The sequence below is a fragment of the Podarcis bocagei genome (assembly GCF_964188305.1).
Source record: "Podarcis bocagei genome assembly, chromosome: 10".
Lineage (NCBI taxonomy): Eukaryota > Metazoa > Chordata > Lepidosauria > Squamata > Lacertidae > Podarcis > Podarcis bocagei.
In genome coordinates this window covers 73,026,813-73,047,835 of record NC_138135.1, presented here as the reverse complement: position 1 = coordinate 73,047,835, position 21,023 = coordinate 73,026,813, and the positions used below count along the sequence as shown (strand labels likewise).

The window sequence follows — 21,023 nt, the reverse complement described above, 5'->3', positions numbered from 1 at the left end:
CTAGCTAGATAATGAACCAAGTTTCTACAATACAATACATTCTAGGATAATCAGCATTTGATTATCAGTGCAGTCATTTAATATTCACTCTATTTCTGCTGGCATATCTATTATAAAGATTGGATCCACTGAAACATGAAATATTGGTTAAGTAAAGATTTGTGAACTTCTCCTTGCTAACTCTATGGTCAGTTGAAAAGTAACATTTGCCCCTGGGTCACCAAGCCTCTATTGCAATGTTTCTCAAACTTGGATCTTCAGCTATTGTTGAACTACAACTCCCATCATCCCTGACCACTGGATTCCTCAGCAAGGGCCAGAGCCTGAGAAGTACAGTCAGGCACAAGAAAGGCTCAGCTGCCAGCAGACCTCTGGTTCACAAAAGTTTCAGGCTTCCTGGGCGCTGTCCAGGGTCCTGAAAATTCCACCTCTTGGTTGCCCTCTTTTCCTTCATTACCATTAAGCAAGCTGGGATAGTATCCAAAATTCTGCCTAAAAATAGCCAAGGAGGGGGTCTGCAGTGCTCTCAGAATTGGAGTGGTGTGTTCTTCTCTAGCTGATCTACTCTACAGTTCAGCCACCTCTTTCTGCACTAGCTACACTACATTTGCATGGCCAGCTATGTCCACATTTTCATTGATATGTCTGAGGCCACACTTGCATTCCAGGAATGGCCATACCTGGAAAAACAGACAAAACTGGGCATAGGCACCCGTCACCACCAATGTACCCTGGGTTTGAGTGACAATTGGCATCAAGGAGGACCCTCAGACAGCAGGGGGTATTCTACCCCACCAGAACAGGTTAAGTCCATAATTCCTTGACCAGAGAACCAACCACTCCATCCATTCAGATTTAGGGTATTGGCCCTCCCAGACCATTACACTGCACCTGAAGCTCCTGACTGATAGCTCCCAGTGGCATCATACAGATGTTGGAAAGCATATAGCAGGGATCACCAACTTGGCTCCCACAGGTGCCATAGTGCCCATGGGCACTAGGTTGATGGCCCTTGTGCATTTCTTTATTTTAAATTATTTTCATTTTATTCTTTGAGAGGGACAATTGAGTTTGTTTTTTTAAGGGAGTGATGTCCCTATCCCAAGAGGAAATCTATGTGTGACTGTGGTAGGTATATGTGCAGTGAGTGGTACATGTCCAAGATAGGGAGCGTGGTGTGGCGGCTTTGCATAGTTTTCCTGGGACTGGGGAATGCTCTCTGTTATTAAACAGCAACAACATTGGGAGTGTTGTGGGAATTAATACTGTGTCATTTCCACAATTAGGACTTGCAGGACATATGTGATTTCCCACAGCAAGCATGTCCAGGTGGGTGAGGAAGCAACAATGTGTTACGTCATGAGGCCCATGACAGCCATTTCATGTTGTGCCTTGCTCCCATTGAAGCCATTTTGTGACTGGCACTTTTAGCACTTACTCAAAAATTCCCCACTGGTCCAAAAATGCTTGGTGACCCTTGTAGAGGGGTTTTTTTTAGTTCCATTACATGCAACATAAACTCTGCCAACTCTTATTTGTTACAGGTATTTGTCTCTCTATTTTATATGTGGCTTGAATACATAACATTGGTTTTTCTGTTTTAGATAGTCATGAATTAGTTCTTCTTTTATTTGGAAAGTTTGATCCTTTGACATTAACTGAAAATATCTTCAAGGAATTTGTGGTTATTATTCATACGCTATAAGAAGAGAAAGAGAACTGATAAAATACAACTACCTATTATCCTCCTGATCTTTAAGAGTAAATATCATTGCTGTTGGACAGAGTTGTTAAAGGAAAATCAAAATAATTGTTATCTTTGTTGGTGTATATTTTAAGTCCTTTATGGCTGATCCTATGCATTATTGCCTAGAAGTTACATTGAACTCAGTGGGAGTTACTTCTAAACAGACCTATATAGGATTGATCTGCATAGGTCTAAGCACTTGCTGAGTCTCCTGAAATGTTTCCAGTATTCCCCATATGGTAGATATTTTTAACTGAAATTGAATATTCAAATTAGAATCTAGGTTTGTTAGTTAAAAATTGGAAATCCCAATCTCTGGATAAATGTAATTGAGAACTATAATGTCATGGCCCTCAGTCGTCAATTTCCTCTCCCCATACAGATCTTAATCTAATGGGTCGGATCCAAAGGTTCCCTTCTTCCGACGGAGGAAGCTTTCCTCTGACAGAGGAAGAGAATAAAGGTAATAAAGCAAAATTAACATAATAAAGGTAACTAACATGTCTCTGGGTTTATTTAGTTTTTAACAATGCCAGCTCCTATCCAGAAGGCTGATTTTATCCCTGATTTTATCCCACTGCAGGGCTGTTTAAATAAAGAAATGCAATTGATACTCTTGCAGTTGTAAAAATGCTTCTGATCCCCTGGACGCATCTGCAGCTAACAGAAGACAAGGGGAGGAGAGTTGTACTGATTCCTTCTTCTCTTCTAGCCTCCCTGTGCTGGAGGGTCTCCTAAATATCTGGAGATGATTTTCAGGAGGCACTGGGGATGCGGGTAGAGGGTGAATTGGGGGGACACCAGTTGCCTTCCTCTCCTGCTAGTGGGGCGGTTTCCACTGGATCAAAAGCCCATCTGTGAGCTCAAGGGCACCAGATGTATTCAGCCTTTTCATTCTGCCCATTCTAAAATTTAAGTAAGTAACTCTACCAAATAATTTCCTTCTACTGTCTCAGGAGTCCCATGAATTCTTAAATTATGTCTTCTTGTTTCATTCTGGATTATTTCTAGTTTTGCCCCTACTCTATTTAATTCTAATTTATACATACATCCTACATCCTTTTTATTTATTTTTTTACCAGCATAACTGTCTCTTCCTGATAGTGAATATGTGTTTCACGTAGGTGTTCAAGATTTACCCAATTTGGCTTCACTGAGTGAATTTTGTCCCTTATAATGTTTAATTTTCCATCCATTAGTTTACCTCTGTCTTGAAAAGTAAACCCTTAATTTTGATCCTACAACTTTCCCTCTTGTTATTTGCTATCTATAATGCTTTGTGATTTATCTTGTTTCTGAATCTTCTGAATCATTTTCTAAGTCTTAAATTATTTTTTCCTCATTTCTTTCAAGTGTTTTGGTTTTAAAATAACACCAGTCAAGATTCTCAATTCACCCACACCTCCCTACCGTGACCCCTTCCTTCCCCTTCCCTGATCCTTAGCATCATTCCTCTTGGGTGTTTTCTTCCCGTTTTTTGAACATATTTTACTGTCTTAGCCCACTTTAGATATTCAGCCATATGCTGGAGAAATGAGATAGCAAGGGGTCAATCAGATATGTCTGCTTAGGAAATATTTCCTTAACTTATTTTACCCTTATGTCAGTGTAAATTCAATCAAATAACAGATTTGAGCTATTCTGTTTGTATACAGCCCAAAGTAAAATAATCCAATATTATATAAAAGAACTAACAACTCTAACAAATCATATGTTTAATTGGTAAAAAATAACAATCCATTCAAGGAATAGCAATCATGTCAGACATCTAAATCAGCTTAATAATTCAGATTATTCACATTAAATGCAAATAACAAAGAGTAAAAGGCAAATAATATAAGACTTCCTTTTATCCACACATAAACAAATGAAAGTTCCTACAAGATGTCAGAGTAACTGAATACAGTCTTGTTTCTTCTTCATGTCCAAGTAAATAGAAGTAGAAATCTAAACAAGGCTAGGAAATAACTAAGCTGTGTACTTTTGTTAACTTTTGAAATCTAAACAAATACAAACCGGTCCAAAAAGCTGGAGAGAATAGTGGAGTCCACTCTAGATTTTATTTCTATAAATAGAAATCCAAACAAGGGGACAAAAATAACTATTGTACTCATTCTGCTTGTTAAGATCCATACACACAAACACAAATTAGACGGTAGAAATAAATGCACTCTTGTTCCATCTTCGTATCCAGCTAAACAGAAAAGAAAGTCCCAATGCAGAGAATAGCTAACAAAGTGATCCTAAACTCTGGTAGGGTTCATCAAGACAGAGAGGCAGATCAACTATCACATGCAAAACTGCTCTCACTTCACAGCATCCATGGCAGAAGGTGGAGGTGCTTGGATATGTTTGTCTTGTGATAGCTCCAGGTTGGTGCAGCTGAAGAAACCAAGTGGGCCTCCTTTTTGGGAGTTGGATTGCTTCAAGATCCAGCAGATCTTTGGCCAGCCCTGTTCTGCCCACAATGCTCTATTTTTGAGAGGGGGGACACACGAGGGGTGTTGAATCTGCCACACTACAGCAGAGACCTCCACAGTGACCTGTGTCCTCAGTGCACAGTGTACTCCCTTCTGCTTCTGTATATCTAAAAAATATAAAAAGGCTTCACACAAAATGAGAGAAGCAACGGCATGCTGAGTGGACCCTAAGGCAATCATTCCATCAGCACAAGGATCTCTGCCTGCACATCACTTCAGGAGGGTGCAAAGAAGGAGAGAGAAGTCCAGTTGTGCAAGTGGAAATCTATCCATTGAAAGGATTTGTTAGCAAAATACCACCCACTGTTTCACTGAATAGACAAAGATACAAATTCAAACTACTATGTGGAGACTTTTCACTTGGTTATGATCAAACAAAACAGAAGGATACCGCTAACTGAGATCATCAATATCTTCGGTTGTTTCATCCATGTTCAGCCAGATCTCAAAGAGATAGATGTATTAGTCCAGGAGTCAGCAACCTTTTCCACCCGTGGGCCGGTCCACCGTTCCTCAGACCATGTGGTGGGCCATACTATATTGGGGGGGGGGATGAACGAATTCCTATGCCCCACAAATAACCCAGAGATGCATTTTAAATCAAAGGACACGTTCTACTCATGTAAAAACATGCTGATTCCCGGACCGTCCGTGGGCCGGATTGAGAAGGCGATTGGGCCGCATCCAGCCCCCGGGCCTTAGGTTGCCTCCCCCTGTATTAGTTTATGGCAGCAAATCGTCTTGTAGCACATATTTTTTGAGCACATTTATTTTGTGAACATAGGCTTCTGTGGATCCCATTATTATTCACTTAGACTGTGGGAGGCAGTGGAAGACAGGAGTGCCTGGCATGCTCTGGTCCATGGGGTCACAAAGTCGGACACGACTAAACGACTAAATGACAACAAAACTCCTACAATATTTGCCTCAAATAGTGTTTTCAAGTTTTGACTTAGTCTCAGTAGGTTACATCCTTCCAAATGCAGACTTTTATTTTAGAGAATGGGGAAATTATAAAGATGTATTGATGCTTGTTCAGTATAAAACTGGGGCCAGGGAAGTTCTAAACACAAAGAGCATGCTTCAATATATCATAGAAACCTCAGTTAACTTTCTTCCTATGCAATATTTTGGACCATGAAAATGGCAACTATATGGTACAGCTGAAGTACTTCTTTTCTTTAGTTTTGAGAAGTTGTATTATTCTGAAATAAGGAGTGTTTGTTTTGCTTTCATTGACCCTCTGCAATAAGATATAATCTTTGAAATCAAGTTATGCCATATGGACTTCACTACATTTGCCAGGGATCCATTCTGCATTTTCAAATGAATGTTAAAATAACTGGAAACTTTTACAAAAGGTGCTAATAGATTGTTTCTTCCCTTCCCATCTGCTAACATATTCAGAGAGGCTAAAGGCTTTTAATATACAGTGGTGCCTCGCAAGACGAAATTAATTCGTTCCGCAAGTTCTTTCTTCTTGCGAGTTTTTCGTCTTGCGAAGCACGGTTTCCCATAGGAATGCATTGAAAATCAATTAATGCGTTCCTAGGGAAACCGCTTGCCAGGTTGGCGGTGCGGAGAAGGGCTTTTCTCCGCACCGCAAGCCTTCAGGACAGGTACGGGAACAGAGGGGAAGGCGCGCAGCGCTTTCCCTCTGTTCCCGGGGCTTGCGTGGGAGGAGGGTTTTTCCTCCCCACCGCCAACATTCAGAACAGCATTCTGAATGTTGGCGGTGGGAAGGAAAACCCTCCTCCCACCGCAAGTCTTCAGGAAAGACATCCGATGCCGGGCGGCGGGAGAAGGTGTCCCCCCCGGCATCGGAGCTTCGTCCCGATGCCGCGCCGCGGGAGGAGACGTTCCCCCTCCGCCGCCCGGCATCGGAGCTTCGTCCCAATGCCGCGCGGCGGGAGGAGACGTTCCCCCTCCGCCGCCCGGCATCGGAGCTTCGTCCCGATGCCGCGCGGCGGGAGGAGACGTTCCCCCTCCCCCCCGCGGCATCGGAGCTTCGTCCCGATGCCGCGCGGCGGGAGGAGACGTTCCCCCTCCGCCGCCCGGCATCGGAGCTTCGTCCCGATGCCGCGCGGCGGGAGGAGACGTTCCCCCTCCCCCCCGCGGCATCGGAGCTTCGTCCCGATGCCGCGCCGCGGGAGGAGACGTTCCCCCTCCGCCGCCCGGCATCGGAGCTTCGTCCCGATGCCGCGCCGCGGGAGGAGACGTTCCCCCTCCGCCGCCCGGCATCGGAGCTTCGTCCCGGCGCCGCGGGAGGAGACGTTCCCCCTCCCCCCCGCGGCATCGGAGCTTCGTCCCGATGCCGCGCGGCGGGAGGAGACGTTCCCCCTCCCCCCCGTGGCATCGGAGCTTCGTCCCGATGCCGCGCCGCGGGAGGAGACGTTCCCCCTCCGCCGCCCAGCATCGGAGCTTCGTCCCGATGCCGCGCGGCAGGAGGAGACGTTCCCCCTCCCCCCCGCGGCATCGGAGCTTCGTCCCGATGCCGCGCGGCGGGAGGAGACGTTCCCCCTCCGCCGCCCGGCATCGGAGCTTCGTCCCGATGCCGCGCGGCGGGAGGAGACGTTCCCCCTCCCCCCCACGGCATCGGAGCTTCGTCCCGATGCCGCGCCGCGGGAGGAGACGTTCCCCCTCCGCCGCCCGGCATCGGAGCTTCGTCCCGATGCCGCGCCGCGGGAGGAGACGTTCCCCCTCCGCCGCCCGGCATCGGAGCTTCGTCCCGATGCCGCGCGGCGGGAGGAGGTCCGAGGACAGTGGGGAAGACGCGCTGCGCTTCCCCGCTGTCCCTGAGATTTCCCTATGGGCTGTCGTCTTGCGAAGCAAGCCCATAGGGAAATTCGTTTTGCGAAGCGCCTCCAAAACGGAAACCCCTTTCGTCTAGCGGGTTTTCCGTCTTGCGAGGCGTTCGTCTTGCGGGGTACCACTGTATAATAATAAATTCAAAAAAAAAAACATTAATTAAACTTATTTATTTATAGCATATATAGAGGCTACCCCATAACCATTTTCTCTGGGTGGCTGGCAAACATAAATTAATAAAACATAATAGTAAAATCTAATTACTGTTTTAAAAAAATTGCCGTATACCACAGATGATCCATTAACACAGTAAGAATGACAGTAAAATCAGGCAGCAGCAAGATCTAAAATTACACACTAAAAGCCTGCCATAATATATAGACGTGAAAGGATGTGCCTGCTTCTCCACATCTGTTCCTCAAGCATCCCGAAATTACCCCTTCATGTCAAGCTACGCAGCTTTCCCCTGAAATGCATCTCCCTCCCAAATCATATTCTAAGATGCATGGAATATGGGCAGGATTTATGGTTCTCGTACACTACTGCTCCATATTGTTGGTGGCTGAGACTGCTCTAGTTTCTTGATTTGTGAATGTTCCTTTAAGGTAAAAATATATGGAGAGTGCCATTACTAATTATTAATTATTTCAAGCATAAAATACAGTGGTACCTCGCAAGACGAATGCCTCGCAAGACAAAAAACTCGCTAGATGAAAGGTTTTTCCGTTTTTGATTTGCCTCGCAAGACGAATTTCCCTATGGGCTTGTTTCGCAAGACGAAAACGTCTCGCGACTTTGTTTCCTTTGTCTAAAAACAAAGACATGTTTTGTTTATAAAGTTAATTTATTTTCCCTTCAATTTTTGAACTGCTCTTTACAGTATGTGTGACTTTAAAGAGCAGTTAATAAACTGTTGTTGTACCAAATTTGGCTTTGTTTGGACTTTTTTTGACCATAGGAACGCATTAATTGATTTTCAATGCATTCCTATGGGATTTCGTGATTCGCAAGACGAAAAATTCGCTAGACGACAAAACTTGCGGAACGAATTAATTTCGTCTTGCGGGGCACCACTGTAAAGTGGTTTACATAAGTGCAATAAAAGTAAGGCGATTCCTGCGGGCAAGCTCATAATATAAAGGTCATGACACAAAGTTTGCCTCCTCACCAAACTGCAGTCATGGTCACTTGCAGGATCAAGCTGCATCCAAACCGTCAGTGGTGTGGGAACAATGCACCAGAGAGTAATAGAAGGAGATAGACCATAGAGAAGGAAATGGCTAGAGCAGTCTACACAGGCCACTACCAGCCAGAGTAGCTTCATGAGAGGCCACCTACACTTGGGGACATTCCAATGAGCTTTGAAAGAATTATGTTTTCTGAACTGGGGGGTGGGGTGGGGGAGAGAAAGACGCTAAACACGGAAAAAGCACAAGAGGGGGCTGTTTTCTTCCTAGCATCATTTTGTTGTTGTTGTTGTTTAGTCGTTTAGTCGTGTCCGACTCTTCGTGACCCAATGGACCAGAGCATGCCAGGCACTCCTGTCTTCCACTGCCTCCCGCAGTTTGGTCAGACTCATGTTTGTAGCTTCAAAAACACTGTCCAACCATCTCGTCCTCTGTCATCCCCTTCTCCTTGTGCCCTCAATCTTTCCCAACATCAGGGTCTTTTCCAGGGAGTGGAAAATCATTATTAAGATGCCTCAAAACCTCATGGTTTATGAGCAATTATTGTTCCAGCAGCATTTACTGGAAGATGGATTGGGCTGGACTGCATTAAAATTGTGACCAAAGGCAACATTATTTTTTTAATCAGCCTGCTTATCTCACAGTTTCATATTCAACTAATCTCTGTTTGCTGAAAACTGTTTCCATGTATTAATAGCACAGAAAGCATAACATCTCAATGTTGGCCTTGTGTCATATTTGTATCTACGCATTTCACACACTTATGTACAGGTGCTCCAAAGACTTGCACTTTGCATTTTACTCTGCTTAATTCTCAACCATGTGTGAACAGGAATTAATGGCCACATCTTGCCTACTATTCAGCTGGCAAGTCTTCTTTTCCTGGCTCTCTTCATCAATCATGCAGTGCTGTTAAATAACCGGATTACTTTTTAGGGCACAAACTGAGCCAGCAGAGACACACACGCCTTTCAGATAACTTAGCACACTGAACTGAATAAGACTAAACTGGCTTAAAGGCATGGATCCAGGCTTCTGCTGTTTTGTGAATCAGAGTCTAACAGTGCACTATCCCAATAGCAGGATTTGGTTAAGTGTTTATATGTGATATTTACTGCAGAACTGGGAGGCCATTATCAGAAGATACTAATCAGCTTCTGTGCCTCACATTTGAATGTGGGCATTTATTATCCTTAGGACAACTATTTCACATCAATACCTGCAGTAAATATGTATGTCAACAAATTCTAAACCTTCCATAGCAAACCCGTTAATTGTGGCTTTATCGGGATTTCCAAATATGATCACCAGTAAACATCAAAGTGCCTTTATCACACAACTGCTTCACAGAGACCAACACATAGCCCAAAATAATGTTTGTTGATAAGACTGAATATATTAAAATAACACTTACAGAAATAACCTGAAATGCCAGTGGAAGTCAAAAAATACAAATCTAAGCTTAAATCACCAGCACATTAATACACCATAAGCCATGGCAAAACAGATTTATAGACTCCAAGTGAATAAATCCAATTTATAAGTGAAACTCTTCAGATCTGGGTTCAGAGAAAATAATTTCTGGGGCTTCCTCCTCTACTTGGTGGCAGGATGGATCAGAGCCAAGAAACAGACTCTAAATTCTGGCAAAACTGTGGGTGGTGGTTCCTGAGTCTAAATAGTTGGTCAATTGCCTGCTTTGAACGGGGTCATATTTATTCTGAAAGATCAGCTTTGTAGTCAGGAATGCTCCTGGATCCGTCTTTGTCACTAGAGGCCCAGCTGACCTCAGTGGCTAGGTAGGAGCTGCAGCAATTCTGGACTAGAATATCCTGACCACTGTTGTCCATCCATGCACTGGTACAGTGGTACCTCGCAAGACGAATGCCTCGCAAGACAAAAAACTCGCTAGACGAAAGGGTTTTTTGTTTTTTGAGGTGCTTCGCAAGACGATTTTCCCTATGGGCTTGCTTCGCAAGACGGAAACGTCTTGCAAGTTTGTTTCCTTTTTCTTAACACCGTTAATACAGTTGCGACTTGACTTCGAGGAGCAACTCATAGAACGCTGTGTGGTAGCCTTTTTTGAGGTTTTTAAAGACTTTGGTGATTTTTGAAGCTTTTCCAAAACTTTCCCGGCACCGTGCTTCGCAAGATGAAAAAAATCACAAGACGACAAAACTCACGGAACGAATTAATTTCGTCTTGCGAGGCACCACTGTAACTTCTAGGTTGAATTTTAGAAAAGGTAACTCAATGTAGGGCTGTCCTAGAAGCTAGTTTGGAAGCTGCTGCTGGTGCAAAATGCTCACTGGAGCAGGATATCAAGCAACCGCTGTTGAAACAATTGCACTGACTGTCAATTAGCTACTAGGCAAGATTCAAGGTGCTAGTTTCAGTGTATAAAGGAATCGGGCTTTTAGTGTTGTGGCTCTTGCCCTTTGGAATACCCTTCCTTTTCCTCTTTCAACAAAACTTCTCCAGTCTGCATCTGTATTGGATAAAAAAGAAAGAAAGATGTTTTATCACTTGTTTACTGCCCTGGGCTCCTTTCAGTGGAAGGGCAGGATACAAATGGAATTAATTAATGCCAGCTATTGTTCTTTGAAAATTTGACTACTTGTTGTTAGATAGATTACCATTGCTTCTAGACTCAGCTGTCCTTCAGTGGTCAGGTAAGCCACGTGAAATATCAAAATGGTACATCTCATTCAGTTGTAGGTTCTGGAACCTTTAATTTTGGCACCCCTCTACCAAGCCATTTCTCAGGCCAAATAGCCTACCAAATTCCGAATCAGATCAACACCTCTGCCGTGCTCACACAGAAGTCCCCTTCAGGCATCCAGCATTAAATGTGTGAATGGGAACTCATGTACTCCCAATTGTTATTTTCCAACCTCTGTCATCTTAGTCCTCTCCATATTCTGACCTTGTATCACTGTATCCCTTTGTTTCTGAGAACCACAACACTTTAACATTCATTAAGTTTATAATAGTCCTTAAGATAACTTTTAAATTTTCTCCATTCTTCTTCCACCGTCTCTATTCGTTGGTCGTGGATTCTGCCTGTCATCTCGGCCAATGTCATATAGTCCATCACTTTCATCTGCCATTCTTCCAGAGTGGGTAGATCTTGTGTCTTCCAATACTTCGCGATAAGTATTCTTGCTGCTGTTGTAGCATACATAAAAAAAGTTCTATCCCTCTTTGACACCAATTGGCCGACAATGCCCAAGAGAAAGGCCTCTGGTTTTTTGGGAAAAGTACATTTAAGTACCTTTTTCATTTCATTATAGATCATTTCCCAGAAAACCTTAATCTTCGGGCATGTCCACCAAAGGTGATAGAAGGTACCTTCAGTCTCTTTACATTTCCAGCATTTGTTATCGGGCAAATGATAAATTTTTGCCAGCTTGACTGGGGTCATGTACCACCTGTAAACCATTTTCATAATGTTTTCCTTTAAGGCATTACATGCCGTAAATTTGATACCGGTGTTCCATAACCATTCCCAGTCAGCTGACATAATGTTATGACCAACATCCTGTGCCCACTTAATCATAGCCGATTTGACTGTTTCGTCCTGTGTATTCCATTTCAGCAACAAGTTATACATTCTAGATAAATTCTTAGTACTGGGTTCTAACAATTCAGTTTCTAGTTTTGATTTTTCCACCTGGAAGCCAATTTTCCTGTCCTGTTTGAAAAATTCCATTATCTGATGATATTGAAACCAATTTTGTACTTTATGTTTCAATTTCTCATGACTTTGTAATTTGAACTTATCTCCATTCTGTTCCAAAATTTCCCAATACTTCGGCCATCCGACCTCCATATTGAGTTTCTTCACTGCCTTGGCCTCCACTGGTGACACCCATCTAGGGGTTTTGTTTTCCAACAGATCTTTATATCTTATCCAAACATTGAACAATGCTTTTCTAACAATGTGATTTTTAAAGGCACTATTGATTTTGTCATACCATAGATATGCATGCCAACCAAAAGCGTTATTGAAACCTTCCAGATCTAAAATGTCTGTGTTCTCGAGGAGCATCCATTCTTTCAGCCAGCAAAATGCTGCTGCCTCATAGTACAATTTTAAGTCCGGCAGGGCAAAACCCCCTCTTTCTTTAGCATCTGTCAATATTTTAAATTTGATTCTGGGCTTTTTGCCCTGCCAGACAAATTTCGAAATATCTTTCTGCCACCTCTTGAAACATTCCATCTTATCCAGAATCTGCAAGGTCTGGAACAAAAATAACATTCTAGGCAATACATTCATTTTAATCACTGCAATTCGGCCTAACATTGACAATTTCAAATTTGACCATATTTCTAGATCTTTTTTAATCTCTGACCAACATTTTTCATAATTGTCCTTGTACAAATTCACATTTTTAGATGTCAAATAAACCCCTAGGTATTTAACCTTCTTGACCACCGTCAACCCTGTCTCCTCTTGGAATTCCTCTTTTTCCATCTCTGATAAGTTTTTTCCTAAAACTTTGGTTTTTTGTTTATTCAACTTAAATCCAGCTACCTGGCCAAACAGTTGGATTATTTCTAAGACCCTTTTCGTACTAGTGTTTGGCTCTTGCAAAGTCAATACTAAGTCATCTGCAAATGCTCTTAACTTATACTGTTTAGCTCCGACCTGCACTCCTTTAACCTGCTGGTCATTCCTAATCATGTTCAGCAACACCTCCAGAACTGAAATAAAGAGTAATGGGGAAATTGGGCACCCCTGTCGTGTTCCTTTTTCTATTTTAAGTTCCTCAGTTATTACATTATTTACAATCAATTTAGCTTTTTGTTCAGAATATATTGCAGCCATACCATTCTCAAAACCTTGGCCTACCCCCATCCCATGAAGATTCTTTATCATAAAGCTCCAAGAAATATTGTCAAAGGCTTTCTCCGCGTCCACGAAAATCAGTACTGCTTTAGTATTTATATTCACCTCTAGCTTTTCCAAAATGTCTATTATATTCCTTACGTTGTCTGCTAGGTGTCTTTTTGGAAGAAAGCCTGCTTGGTTCTTATGAATCTTTTCCATCAACACTTTTTTAAATCTTTTTTGCCAAAATGTCTGCAAAAAATTTGTAATCCACATTAAGTAGTGATATTGGGCGGTAGTTCTTCAATTGGGTCTTTTCAGTCTCTGTCTTTGGTATGAGTGAAATATATGCTTCTTTCCACGATTCATGTGCCTTTTTCCCCTCAAGGATCTCATTACAAACTTCTTTTAGTGGTTGAATCAACCATTCCTTCAGCGATTTGTAGTATCTGGAAGTCAGTCCATCTGGTCCTGGAGATTTGCCCAGTTGCATATTCTGAATGGCAGCCTCTATCTCTTGTTCTGTTATTCTCTGGTTCAGATCCATCTTACTTTGATGAGAGATTTTTTGTAATCCATATTTATCAAGGAATTTGTCTATATCTTCTTCGTTTTGCGGGCCTTGAGTATAAAGTTTTTTGAAGTAACTCAAAAAGCAATTTTTAATTTCATTGGGTTTAGATATATTTTTTCCATCCACTTCTAGGCTTGTAACTGTATTTAATTTCTGCCTTTTCTTCAGTTGCCATGCCAGAAGTTTGCCACATTTATTTGCTGATTCGAATGTCTTTTGTTTCATTTGCTTTATCTTCCATTCAATCTCTTGGTTCATCAATTCCATGTATTGTGTTTGATATAACTTAATCTCTCTTAAAATCTCCTGGGACTTTGGTTTTGTTCTTAATTTTTTCTCTCCTTCCTTTATCTTTTCCAAAATCTTTTCTTTTTTCTCATTTTGTTTTTTCCTCTTTATTAAGTTTTGTTGAATCAAGAAACCTCGCATCACCGCTTTACTTGCGTCCCAGATCACTCTTTTCTCCACGTCGGCCCTCAAATTTATTTCAAAATAGTCTTTTAAAGTTTTTTGGGCCTTCTTAAGGATCTCCTTATCTCGAAAGAGGGTGTCATTCATTCTCCATCTAAATTGACCAGTTGTTGTAAGTTTCATCTCCATTCTCACGGCGTTATGGTCTATGATGGGATGATTAGCTGCTTGTGCGTAAAATCGTGCTCCCTCAGAGTTTGTGCGGCTCCACAAACCTCTGTGTGTGACAGAGCTCCTCAAACATGTCTGCTCTAGTCACTCGTAGAGTCTGACAGTGGCTGTCTGCGGAAGCGCTTCCAGCAAAGAAGCTCCTTAACGGAAACGCGTCTCCTGGACTCACGGCGTGACAGTTTCCGGCGAGGCGTGGGTCTCCCTATGGGAGCCTCAGATACCTCCCCACTGTTCTCGCTGGAAGCGTCTCTGAGCCCTCCCTCCTGCTCGCATTCCCTCAGAGATCCACTCCTCCCCCTGCTGGTTCCTGCTTCAGCTGTTGAGTCTCTTTCTTCCTCCCTGAGCCCCTCCACCACCTGTTCCTCCAATGGCAGTTCCCTGACATGGTCGGAGCAAGTTTTTGGGCAGATTTCCACCTTCTTAATCTTTGGAGCCATGCCACTAGTAATCCAAATTTGATCGATTCTGGTCCAGGTCATCATTGCTTGGGAGAAAAAGGTTCCCTCTCTCTCCAGAGGGTTCCTTGTTCTCCATATGTCTATCAAGTCCATGCTTTCCGTCATTTCAAAAAAGGTCCTAGGAAGTCTCCCTTCCTTAGTAACTGTTAGTCTTTGTGCCTTGTCCATGTTAGTGGAGACCACACCATTCATATCTCCCATGATTATCATATTGTAATCCAAATAGTCCGTCAGGGTTTCATGAAGTCTCTTGAAGAAGTCAGATTTACCTTCATTTGGTGCATAAATTCCAACAACCAAAAGTTTTTCTCCTTGTACTTGTACCTCCACTGCCAGGTATCTCCCTTGCTCATCTTTAAACATCATTTTTGGGGCCCATTTCTCTTTCACATATATCACAACTCCTCTTTTCTTAACTTTGTCTGATGAAATAAATTCTTGTCCTAGTCTTTTATTTATAAGTAGTCTCCTGTGGGCTCTAGTTATATGAGTTTCTTGTAAACATATCAAGTCCAGTTGTTCTCTGTTCAAAATATGAAATACTTGTCTTCTCTTCAAAGGCCCATTGATCCCATTACAATTCCAGCTAAGGAATTGCAGAGCCATCTTGTTATTTTTCTGACACTCCTCCAACAGCTCCAAGTTGTTGCTCTTCTTCTGATGGTGGTGGTTTTTGTCCAAGCGAGAAATTCAGGATGTCTAATGCTCTCCTCTGTTCTGCAATTGGGTCCACAGTCCCCTTCTGCAGGTCCTCCTGGTTTCTTCCCAAAAATTTGTCTTTGTCTTGAATTGTCTTTATTTTCACCTTCTTTCCGTTGTAATCAAAAGACAGTCCTTGTGGGAATTCCCACCTGAAGCGGATGGAGTTTTTCTTTAACAGAAGAGCTAAATCCTTGTAGAAGTTTCTTAAATCCAAGATATATTTTGGGATGTCTTTGAAGATCTGTACAGCTGAGTTTCCAATTTGCAAGGCCTTTTCAAAATGTAGCCCTAATATTTTGTCTCTTTCCTCCTTAGATCTAAATGTAATCAAGCAGTCTCTCGGGGTCTTTCTGTCCTGCTTTTTGCCCAGTCTAAAAGCTGTTGTAATTTTAAATTCGTCTTCTTCCAGATCCCAGCAGTCAACAAACTCCCGTGTCAAGTATTCCACAAGGTTGTCTCTTTCATTCTCTGGAATCAATCTTAATTTCAAATTTCTCTCTTTTCTCTGTAGTTCCCACAAGGCTAAAGTTGCATCATGCTCATGGACCTTCTTAGCAATCGGCTCTAAATTCTCTTGTGTCTCTCCAGCAATAGCTTTCGCTTCTTCGGCAATTTTACGTGTGGTAGAATTTTCCTCTACCAATTTGTTTATAGATTCTGTATTCTGGTTTAGTCTTACTGATATTTCTGTTAATTTTTGTGTATTTTCTGAAGTCTGTTTTGTCAGAGACTCCAGAGATTGATTTATTTTAAGCAGAGCTTCTGTCACAGCTTCCATAGAAACAGCTGTCCCTTTTTCTTGTCCTGTTGTTCCTGCAAGTCCGGCAGTTACGCCTGAAATTGAGCCTCTTTTCTTTGTCTGTTGCTGCTGCAGCTGTTGTTGTTGTTGTTGCTTGGTCTTGGCTCTTGTGACTATCTCTTCTTGTGAGCCACTCATGTCAAGGTCGTTTCCCACGGGAGCTGTTCCCCGTTGGAAAATTCCACTGAATTAAGCCGTGCCAACCTTTACTTTACCCTCTAGGGGGAGCAAATCAAAATGGCCAAAAAATAAAATGTCCAAATACAGAGACAAAGGGGAATATCCAAAGATGTAGAGAAATTAACGCAATTAAAGCAAGTATAGCTGGAAGTTTATAGCTGCGAATTGCCACAGTTTCCCAATAGATACTGTTTCGTCTTACTCTGATGTACTGTAGCCAAACAGTATATAAACTTTGTATCACAGTGGAACTTTTACAGGAGAAAGTCAGTTCAGTGTCCTATTGTCCTAAAAGGCAGACCGTTTCATGCTCTTAAATGACTGAGGCAGCGGAGGATTTTCTTTTAAATAAATCATGCAGTTGCCAAAGTCTCTTTCACCTCCCCTCTGCCCTGCTAGCTAGAGGGGAGATCTAAGGTCCAAATGTCGGGTTTTATTAAATAAAAACAAAGTTTTCACGGATGCAGGTTTAAAGTTCCGTTGCTTTCGCTTTCATGCAGTCGGGGGGAGGCAGACTTCCTTGATTTTAACCTCCCCGCTTTCAGCCCAATTTTCAAATTTTAAAGGGTCCCAATTCTTTTTCTGCTCTTACTCACGGGAATTCAGTCCAGATTTTCTTTTCAGGAAGGAATCGGCGCTCTCCGCTTATGGCGACGCGGCTTCACTCCGCAGGCTGGGTAGCGACTCTCAGCACCGCACTCACTCCCGATGCCGCTCCGGAGCCTTTAAAAAGGCTCTTTCACAGTACCGGGGGGCGCAAAGGTGCCCACCGAATCTCCTTGCTCTCAGGCTTCAGCGCCTGAGATTTTAGGGGTCCCCCGCTCGCCGTAGCGGGTAAGACCCGAACTTGCGGAGCAGTCCTTCTCCGGAGCTCGGAGGTAGGACCGCCATTAAGCGCTGGCACCGACCGGAAGTCCTGTCATCCCCTTCTCCTTGTGCCCTCCATCTTTCCCAACATCAGGGTCTTTTCCAGGGAGTCTTCTCTTCTCATAAGGTGGCCAAAGTATTGGAGCCTCAGCTTCACGATCTGTCCTTCCAGTGAGCAAAAGGTATATTACAGGCTACTAAAATGATATCTTGGGGTGTCTACAATAACCAAAGAAATTAGTAAAACCACCTGGAAACATAAATGCTCCCTTAACACATATTTTTAGATATCTGCAAGGAAACAATAATGCGTATCGGGAGAACGAGGTTTAGAATGAGAACCAGTGTTTGCCAGCCTGGGCTGTAGCTCAGTGGCAGAGAACCTGGCCTCACATGCACAAGGTTCCAGGTTCAATGCTCAGCACCTCCAGGTACCATTGGGAGAGACTGCTGCTGGAAATCCTGGAGAGTCGCTGCCAGTCGGTGTAGACAATATGGAGCTAGATGGGTCAAAAGGCAGCTCCCTGTGTTACTATGGTATTCTGCTACGCTGGGGAGCCAAGAAAGGGAACTGTGAAATCATCTCATCTTAGGCATTTTTAAAGATGAAGACGGATGTTATAGTTTGAGTATATTGCTAACATTTTGTTCTTACTGTTAAATCCATATAAAAAAATTCCTTCCAGTAGCACCTTAAAGACCAACTAAGTTAGTTCTTGGTATGAGCTTTCGTGTGCATGCACACTTCTTCATTAGTGTGCATGCACACGAAAGCTCATACCAAGAACTAACTTAGTTGGTCTTTAAGGTGCTACTGGAAGGAATTTTTTTATTTTGACTATGGCAGACCAACACGGCTACCTATCTACTGTTAAATCCATGTACATGTTTCCATTCCCAAGCAAGCCTGGGGGTGGGGGGTGGAGACACAGGGCTGCAGTTTAATTAAATCCAGGAAATGTGTTTTTCTTTCTTTCATATGAATATGATTGGCTAGTGCTTGTGACATCACTAAAAAAACCTGCCTATTCTGAGAACATGATTTTTTAAAAAAATGTAGATGAATGATGCTCACATTTTTTTAAAAAAAATTGTTTAATCTGGACAAGCCACCTGATGCATGAGGGCAGGTGAATTCATTGGTGTGGCAGGCGCATTAGGGGATCTGTGGAAATTAACTAGCATAAAAGGACCAATGCAGCTGGAATCCCTCTGGCAATCTGAAGTGAATGGTACCATGCCCAGCCCACCTGAGCTCAGGCCAGGAGCTGGTGCCCCCTCTCAGGACCCTTATGCTTAGATCGTGCCCAATGCCATTTCCACCTAGGTTGTAACAGATAAGTTGGTTAAATGCCTAATAAAAGCCTGCTGCCCAATGAAAGTAAGGTGAAAACCCCTCAAGTCTGCCTTGGTGCAGAGTGAAGCCCCAACCACGAGTAACTGGGTTGGTAAGCAGTCCAAAGAGCAATGATTAAAAAAAATCAGAGCAACATAAAAAGCAAATATTTTTTAGTTATTGAGCATTTTCAGGTTGCTAAAGCTCTGAGAAATCAAGTGGAAGTTGCATTGCAAACCGGACTAAAACTGAATTAAAGAGGCATTAACAAATGTTACTTGGAAAACAGAATAAGTAGCAAACATTCAGCAGGGGTTTTTTAGAAGAGAAAATGCCGTGAAAAGTACATAACTCAACTAAGCACATAACTCAGCTATCTCAATCTTCAGTACCGGTCTCGATAAGAAAATTAAATTGTTTTCCTGTTGGCTGGAGTTAAAGCTTCCTCTAGTTTCAGATAAGAGACTTTTATCACACCGTTCTACTTCCTTTCATTGTGGGCTTTGTATTTGTCTGGCAGATGTCAAGGATAGGACTATTTCTGGCAAGAACAGAATGCATTCAAGCCAAATGTTCTAGTTATTGATAATATTGCATAAGAACTGCATTAGTACAATAACATGCAGTTATTCAGATAGAATGAAAATGTCTGCTATCCCACTAACACCACAGTGTTATACAGGTCTACCAGGAAGAAAGCCCCATTGAGTTCAGTGGGGCTTACTCCTAGATGAATGACTACAGTGATACCTCTGGTTGCGAACACTTCTGGTTGCGCACACTTTAGGTAACAAGCTCCGCTAACCTGGAAGTACATGATCCTGGAAGCAAACTTTGCCCCTGGATGCAAGCAGAAATTGTTCAAGCCTAAAACAGTTTATATCCCTAATTTACTCCAGGAAACTGCTGAGCCAAATTCTCACTTCTTCCATTGATCTGTGTGCAATAATCCTGGATGCCCCATATACCTAACTTTAAATCTTGACTGCATATTATTGTAGCCCCCCTAATATTCATTATCTCTATGCATTTTACACTTCATCCTTTCTAACACTCCACACATGCACTCTTCCTAGTGCTGGATCCATTGGGCCAATGTTCCCTTAAATATTACATTTACACACACACACACACATGGTTCATTCTGGGAATATGAAGCACGGAGGTCTTTGCTTGTATGTTTGTTAGTATTATAAGCATCAAGCCTGGTTTACACATGACAAACCATTATTTGTTGCTAACAGCATAAGCCAGAATGAACACTCGACTCACATGCTACCCCACCCTTCAGGCAGAAGAATAGAAGATTTAAAGCTTTAATACTTGTTCTGAACCTAAAATTCCCATTCATCCAAACTCAGGAAACCGTGGTTTCTGAAAATTGCAGTTACGGATATAGGAAGCAACTTTGTACTGTACCTAGTTAAACAATCATTCCACCTTACTCAATAAGGTTTACCGAACAGGGAGCTAACACATGGCTATCCAGCTGTCATTAGACTCCAACTCCCATCAGCCCAGACAGCATGGCTGATCATCAAGGATAATAACTGTCGTAATCCAATTGCATGTGGGAGGCCACTGGTTAGTCACCTCTGGTCTACCTCATCTGACAGGGTCTCTCCAGAGTGTCAGACAGGAGTCATTCCTGGACATGCCTGGAGGTGATGGGGCTGAACCTTCAATCTTCTGCATAAAGTGTGCTTTCCCAGTAAGTAAGCTATAGACCTTCTCCAAGCTAATATATCCAACTAGGATATGAAAGGATGAAACAGGAAACTAACTTAGAATAAATCTCCTTCCCATACATACAAAGGGGAGGGTGAGAATGTGACCCCGAGGCTTATGTAGACTTATTACTGTTCATAACAACCACCACTGGTTGTTCTGTCTTGACCACGTCACAGTTCCTTATTACTCAGGCTTCAGATGTTCTGAAGTTCAATATCTTCTAAATCACCTTCATATTCTCCTAAGCTAAACTAGGACAAAACAAACACTTATTCATAATCACATAAGTTGTGTAGATAGACCAATGGTATGGTCTTTGCCAAGTTGAGTTTGTCAACTGTCTATATTCCTGTGCACTTCGTGTAATAAAGTTCCTTCTGAGATACCTGCTCAGAACAGTTTTAATTAGACCATTTAGCCTAATGGAAATGTGTTACCCAGGGCTCAGGATAATAAAAATGACTGCTTAGCTGTAGTCAATGAAAACTTTGGTGTTTAATCCAGCAATTCCACCAGGTTTCAATTTCTTTCATTGAATAAAGTTTATCTTCCTGTTTGGTTTTATCCTGTTTCCCCCTAATTATTGAGGACAGCTGTGTTTAATGAGATCTATAAGATCTAGACTCTCTCCTTCTCCTGCCAATCCTTCCTTCCTGTCAGGGCTGGAATCAGGCATAG

The 21,023-nt window shown here is 42.6% G+C and overlaps 1 protein-coding gene across 19 annotated transcripts in view; it reads left to right on the top strand.

Moving 5' to 3' along the window:
- Positions 1-21,023, top strand: part of MAGI2 (membrane associated guanylate kinase, WW and PDZ domain containing 2) — a 618,868-nt gene that overhangs the window by 416,524 nt on the left and 181,321 nt on the right. For 13 of the 19 annotated variants that reach the window (XM_081210626.1, XM_081210630.1, XM_081210623.1 and 10 more), the window contains one exon: positions 2,130-2,210. The exons of the other annotated variants lie outside the window; for them this stretch is intronic. In XM_081210626.1, coding sequence (XP_081066752.1) covers positions 2,130-2,210 — 81 coding nt within the window. The remainder of the gene's footprint in view (positions 1-2,129; positions 2,211-21,023) is intronic. 19 annotated transcript variants of the gene reach the window in all.